At 37.2% G+C, this 6,593-nt stretch overlaps 1 protein-coding gene and 1 pseudogene across 1 annotated transcript; one reads left to right on the forward strand and one right to left on the reverse strand.

Moving 5' to 3' along the window:
• Positions 1–372: 372 nt before the first annotated feature.
• Positions 373–1,753, reverse strand: LOC148203667 (uncharacterized; annotated as a pseudogene).
• A 1,549-nt stretch (positions 1,754–3,302) lies between these two features.
• LOC124824686 (glyceraldehyde-3-phosphate dehydrogenase, cytosolic) lies at positions 3,303–6,149 on the forward strand. Its single transcript, XM_047297162.2, has 12 exons — positions 3,303–3,437; positions 3,546–3,569; positions 3,676–3,776; positions 3,909–4,024; positions 4,128–4,227; positions 4,427–4,573; positions 4,641–4,701; positions 4,795–4,892; positions 5,009–5,151; positions 5,303–5,386; positions 5,525–5,614; positions 5,828–6,149. The coding sequence occupies exons 1-12, from the start codon at positions 3,434–3,436 to the stop codon at positions 5,874–5,876; spliced, it is 1,017 nt and encodes a 338-aa protein (XP_047153118.2). The 5' UTR covers positions 3,303–3,433; the 3' UTR covers positions 5,877–6,149.
• Positions 6,150–6,593: the final 444 nt, after the last annotated feature.

Consider the following 6,593-nt stretch of genomic DNA (forward strand, 5'->3'; position numbering starts at 1 on the left):
AATTGTCATTAACCAATTATAAGCATCAGTATTGACAATCTTCAACTCACTCATTTTGTTTTTCAATCTTGAAAGTATGTTGCCTTGGCAGCCCCCATCATAAGGTCTCTAATGAGTAGTCTTCCACCAAATTTTTTCTTATAGTTGTTGTACAAATGCCTTAAACACAACCTGTGCTCCATCCCATTCAAAATCTCATCAAATAATGCCATTAATCCCTACCAACAAATGACAGTAGCCTTTAATACATAATCAAATCAAAATACAAAATAAAGTTTAATTTGAAGTTACCTTTTGCTGATCCGAAATAAAGATCCAGCGTTGACAATATATGCCTCCAATATCACCCAGCAGCAGGGTCAAAAACCACCTTCATGTCTCTTTGCATTCATTTTCAACAACAACAAAAGCTAGTGGGAAATATTGGTCATTAAGGTCTCTTGCCACTGCCACTAACAACTGACCTCCATATGTTGTCTTCAAATGACAACCATATACCCCAATGAATGGCCTGCAACTACCTAAGAACCCCTCTTTACAGCCCTCTAAACACATGTAAAATGACCCAAACCGTGGTGGCAAAGTGGGTTAGGGTTGATTGACCTTAATCTTGAAGGTTCAAGCCTTGACTCTTAACAACTCAGTCACATAATCATAAAGACGACCATATTGTCGTTCTCCATCACCCACTAAAGAATCCCTAACAATTTGCTTTGCTCTTCCAGCTTTCCACGGAGTTATTCCAATACTAAATGACTCTTTTTTATTTCATCTATGATTTGGTTCATTGTCATGCCTCCCACATTTACAAATTTGTCTACCAATACTTGTGCAATCCATTGTACACTTGCACTTTTGTTACCAAAAACCCTTCCACACTTGTGACGTCCAACGAGAGTTTTCACTCTAAAAGTCTACCTACCTCCTACCTTGCTAGCCATAAGTACAAAACCACATCCCTTTTTACAAACTGCCCTCACTTTCTTCAAATCATTCTTAACAAACTTCACTTCTTTGCCATTTAAAGCGCTATGCTCCTATAGCGCACTTTTAGAATCTTTCAATGACTTAAACTTCATCCCCAATTTAAATTTGAAGCTCTTGGTCATATCATTTGCTCTATACTTTGGAACTTCCTCCTATTCTCACTCACAGCCTCATTACTATCCACATTTGAAGACAACTCATCTGTATTGTAATCTTCATTTATCTCATGCTCATGTTGTCCAACATCTTTGTTAATCATAAATGACCCCTCACCACCACTGTTTCTTCTCCTGACATTTTTCCTCACAATTTTCTTCCTCTTTTTCATTCTACTCCACCTCTCTAAAACAGGATTAATATTTCTTCTTTCTTCCTCCACCCTCTCATCCTTCATCCCAAACCCATCATCATCATTTGTCATTCTTTCCTCTTCACTATCATCCACATTTTCCACCACTTCGCCATCAACCACATTTCCGTCTTCCCCTTCCTCTTCTTCATCAGCATAAGCCTCTTCCTCACCCCTTTCTACATATTCGGCCCCAACATTCCCCTCTTCCTCTTGGTAATACATTAGGACGTCTTCTACTTCCACATTCCCCTCCACCCCACCAACATAAGCATCTTCTTCATCCACTGTGTCATCTTCTTCATCCACATAACCATGTCCTTCACCAACATAACCAACTTCTTCATCCACAATAACATCTTCTTCAACAACATACACATGTTGTTCATCCACAATAACCTCTTCTTCATCACCCATATTTACCTCTTCCTCCACTCCTGTATGTGTACTGCCTCTTCACCAAAACTAAGAAACTTAACTTCAACTGGCTGACTAGGTTGCACATGTTGGACATAGATTTCAACCTCATCATTATTTGCCTTTACATAGTTAGCCAAGAACATTGCTTCCCTGTCATCATTGAGTATTATCAGGTTGTTCATCGCCTTTTGTTTCGACCCATTCCACCATAGCTTGAACTCTACATCATACTTGAATTCTCTAACAAATCTCACTACTTCAAAGTAAGACCCCCTGTCTGGATCAATTCCTTTTATAACATGTATTTCTCCTCCCACATATTCTATTCCCTTATTGTTCATGAACTTCCCCATGTGATGCAGAGAAACGTCAAAAACCCTTCTAATCCTACATTGTAAAATGAAAATTTTACACACACAATGCACAACAAGCAATGGAGATACACTAAACCAAAACGAAAAGAACAAAATTACCTTCTTCGAATCGTCTTTCTTTCACACACAATGCACAACAAACACTGGAACCACAACAATCGCTAAACCAAATTGATGGAGCACAAACCCTAATCGTGACTTACCTTCAAGATAAAACACAATTACCAACCCCAATTTTGATTCGCATAACAAAATCCCAATACTTACTAAGTATAAAAACCCTAATCTCCATCATCTAATTTAATCACTGAACACATGTCGTTTAAAATGTAAACACACGTGGCAAACGTTAGAAAGGAAACATGTCATCCCACGTGGCCAAACATTAGCCACCTTACCTGATTTTTAACGCCGTTTGTTTTGGAGGATCAAAAATTATGGTTTTCTTAAGTAGAGGGATCAAAGTGTACCAAAGTTTGAAAAAGAGACGAAAAACAAAATCGCTTAATAGTTAAGGGACTAAAAACATATTTAACCGTTAAAAATATACACACATTTTCTTCACTTTTACTTTCTCTTTCGAGCGTAAAGACATGCAAAAACTCTCTTTCTCATTCTTTTCTTGCTCGGCTTAACCAACATCCTCGTTATAACCCCTTGCAGAATAACCTTTTTCCTTTAGTTTTCTTTTCCATGTTTGTATTTATTTTTTTCCTACTTGACACCTGCATTTGGATTCCTTTTCGGGCATAATAATAATGATAAATAATTAAGATTTTGAATTAATTAAAAGCGGCAATAACCATAACTTTTACGCTATTATTAATAAAATCAATAAATTTATTATATATAACAGTATTAATATTGCTTAAATAATTTGGTGAAATATATCTTATTTATAAAAAAATTGTTAGATTTTCTTAAATAATTCACAATTTATCTTTAATAAATATTACGAGTATTCGGTTTCGTATTAACGAATAACAAGAAGAAAAAAATAACATTTTTAATAATATAAATTAATTTATTTTAAAAATTTGTGTAATTAAATTGGAAGCAAAGGGTAACCTAATCTCAGTTTTACTTATTTTAGAGTAAATTATAAAAGAAGAATTAGAGCGGAACGTTGAAATGGCACAAAATGGAATGAGGTAATCTTACACGGGTCTTACGCCGGTCTTGTAGGTGTCACCCACCACCTACTACTTTTCATTTCCCTTTTCTATTAAAACCCTATCTCACTCCCCACTTACTCACTCACTTCCATTCTCAACTCTTCTCTTTCAACTCCAACCAACCACTCATGGGTATGCAATAACAACCACACCTACTGCCTTTTCTCTTCTCTTCGTTTTCTGCCTTCTCACTTTTTTCTTCTTTGTTTCATTTGTTTTCCAATGAATTTCATGGATCAGGCAAGGTCAAGATCGGAATCAACGGTACACCATCTTCATCCTTTGTTCTTCCTTCAGATCAGTTCAACGCTATTTCCACTGTTTCGTTTTCGCTTCTTTTTTTAAAATTTATTTATTTGAAATGTAACAGGATTTGGAAGAATTGGCCGTTTGGTGGCCAGGGTGGCTCTTCAGAGAGACGATGTGGAACTCGTTGCTGTTAACGATCCCTTCATCACCACCGATTACATGGTACACACCTTCTCTTCTCCCTCGCTGTGACCACTATAACATCATTACTGTTCAGATCGGCAAGGTTTTTCGTTTCTATATTGTTATTAGCCGTTAGATCTGGTTGTTCACGGTGTTTGGTTGCGTCTGTAGACATACATGTTTAAATACGACAGTGTTCACGGACGCTGGAAGCATCACGATGTCACCGTGAAGGACTCCAATACCCTTCTCTTTGGTGAGAAGCCAGTAGCTGTTTTTGGACACAGGTCTATTTTTCACCCTTTTTCATTACTTTCATTGTTTTCCTCTGCATTTTTATGTTGTAATTGTTCGTCTCTTCGCGCCGTTAAATCTTTTGTTAATCCTCAGGAATCCTGAAGAGATCCCATGGGGTTCGACCGGAGCTGATATCATTGTTGAGTCCACCGGAGTTTTCACCGATAAGGACAAGGCCGCCGCACATTTGAAGGTTTCTATTTACAACACTACCCTTTAACTCTATTGAGTAATTGTTTACACGCGTTGTTATTTTCTGTGTTCTATGTTTGAAGCATTGTATCCTAATTTTGCTGCTTTTTTTTTTTAAATATTGTTTGAGATTTATATTTTTAGGCGATTTAGTGAGGTGGAATTTAATGTTTGTTTTGTTTGTCTTTTTATTAATCCAGGGTGGTGCTAAGAAGGTTATTATTTCTGCCCCCAGCAAGGATGCTCCTATGTTTGTTGTTGGTGTTAACGAGCACGAGTACAAGCCAGAGCTTGATATCATTTCCAATGCCAGTTGCACTACCAATTGCCTTGCTCCTCTCGCCAAGGTTTGCATATTTTATTTTGTTGGTTTGTGACTATTATAATTTTAATATTGTCTGGTTAATTTTGCAGGTTATTAATGACAGATTTGGCATTGTTGAGGGTTTGATGACCACAGTTCATTCCATCACCGGTGAGTCTCTCTCTAAATGGTTTTCCTGTTGCATGTTTTGACACATACATGCTAATTACTAAGTCTGGTTTATGTTATTGTTTTGCAAACCAGCTACCCAGAAGACTGTTGATGGACCATCAGCCAAAGACTGGAGAGGTGGAAGAGCTGCTTCATTTAACATCATTCCTAGCAGCACTGGAGCTGCCAAGGTGAATATTTCATCCAATATAGTTTGGTGTTTCTGGCTTTGCCATAAGGTTGATGTTTAATTGTGTATAGACAACCCTCTTTTTGATTTTTACGATTCTTATTTTTCTGTGACAAGGCTGTTGGGAAAGTCCTTCCTTCTTTGAATGGAAAATTGACTGGAATGGCATTCCGTGTTCCCACCGTGGATGTTTCCGTTGTTGACCTCACAGTGAGGTTGGAGAAGAGTGCCAGCTATGACGAAATTAAAAATGCTATCAAGTAAGGGCAGAATACTCTTATTGATATTGTGGTGTTGTTGAATCTTATGCAAATTTTTGTGACTCTTGTTATTCGGGATCCAATTCAAGAGGTGCGCCCATTTTGGGATTGGTCCTTGCGCACTATCTTATATAAATGTTGTCTTTTACAGGGAGGAATCCGAGGGCAAGTTGAAGGGAATTCTTGGTTACACCGAAGATGATGTGGTCTCCACCGACTTTGTGGGTGACAGCAGGTATAAGTTTTGGCACAGTTGTGAAATTATTCATACATGGTAGCTGTAGTGATGCTTAGTGTCCAAGTTTTTCTTATCTTTTTTTTCACATTATTCATGTACCTGTTACTGAACCCTTTTGTCTTATTTTTGTTTCAGATCAAGTATTTTTGATGCAAAGGCTGGAATTGCATTGAACAAAAATTTTGTGAAACTCGTCTCGTGGTACGACAATGAGTGGGGATACAGGTAAACCACCTTAAACCTTTCTTGTGTAGAACAGAGTGGTAGTGCAACAGAGTGGTAGTGCGTCGTGTAACAGATTTTTAGTCGATTAATTAACCCAATTAGTAATTAAATTTGGCCAAAAATCTAATCATGCTATGCTTTATTATCATTGTATCATTATTACTTTTATTAATTCAGCTAGATCTTATACCTGCTGTGTTCCTGGTCTTGCAGCTCACGTGTGATTGACCTGCTTGTTCACGTTGCCAAGAACTCTCTTTAAGCGGGTACTTCGTGGTAGCATGTCTACACGTTAGTACCGTATGTTTATTTCTAGCTGCGAACTTAGTGTCTTGCTCACTCAAAAATGAGTAGTCTGAATAAATCGGTTTCAGGAACCATTGTTGTTACCCTGCTAGGAGCTTTAAGCTCTTTTTTGTTTTGCCTCTTCTGTGTGGGGGAGGGGATTGAGCTTTTTGGCTTTTTATGTACTTTGCTGTTGTACTCGGCTTTATTGTTTATGATAATAGTTGACATCCATGGTTATATTTTTAGATATTACAATGTTTGTTGACTTAGTTTATTTTTAGTTTATTTTTTTAAAGTGTAAAATTAAAATGTCAAAGTTACAAAAAGTCTAAATTAATCTCTATTTGAATTTGCAGAGAGCTAAACACATTCTTCAATTTTACAAGTACACTCCTTTTTTAACAATGGACCATATAAACAGCATTTATTGCTAAACCTCCTAATTTCCTATACGTATCCTTCCTACGTTCATAAGTCAACGTTCATTAGTCAGCGTTTATAAGTCAGATTCATTTAGACTCATTTAGATTACGTTACGTGGCAATCCACCATAAGGAGAAATGACCATTGTGAAGCTACATAATCAGGATCCTTAACACAACAAATAGATCAATTAGACTTAGTCACATCATTGCCTCTTGTCACGTCTTCACCATAGAAACCTTAGCAGTCAACCTCCACCGTAGCGCCT

This window comes from Vigna umbellata, chromosome 2 (assembly GCF_029865625.1).
Source record: "Vigna umbellata cultivar VRB3 chromosome 2, Vumbellata_1.0, whole genome shotgun sequence".
Classification (NCBI taxonomy): domain Eukaryota; kingdom Viridiplantae; phylum Streptophyta; class Magnoliopsida; order Fabales; family Fabaceae; genus Vigna; species Vigna umbellata.

What these genes read in the sequence shown, in the direction of transcription:
- LOC124824686 (XM_047297162.2), top strand. An exon ending in GCCTTGCTCCTCTCGCCAAG is followed by an intron (nt 4,574 to 4,640) that starts GTTTGCATATTT and finishes TTAATTTTGCAG; the next exon opens with GTTATTAATGACAGATTTGG. An exon ending in GACAATGAGTGGGGATACAG is followed by an intron (nt 5,615 to 5,827) that starts GTAAACCACCTT and finishes CTGGTCTTGCAG; the next exon opens with CTCACGTGTGATTGACCTGC.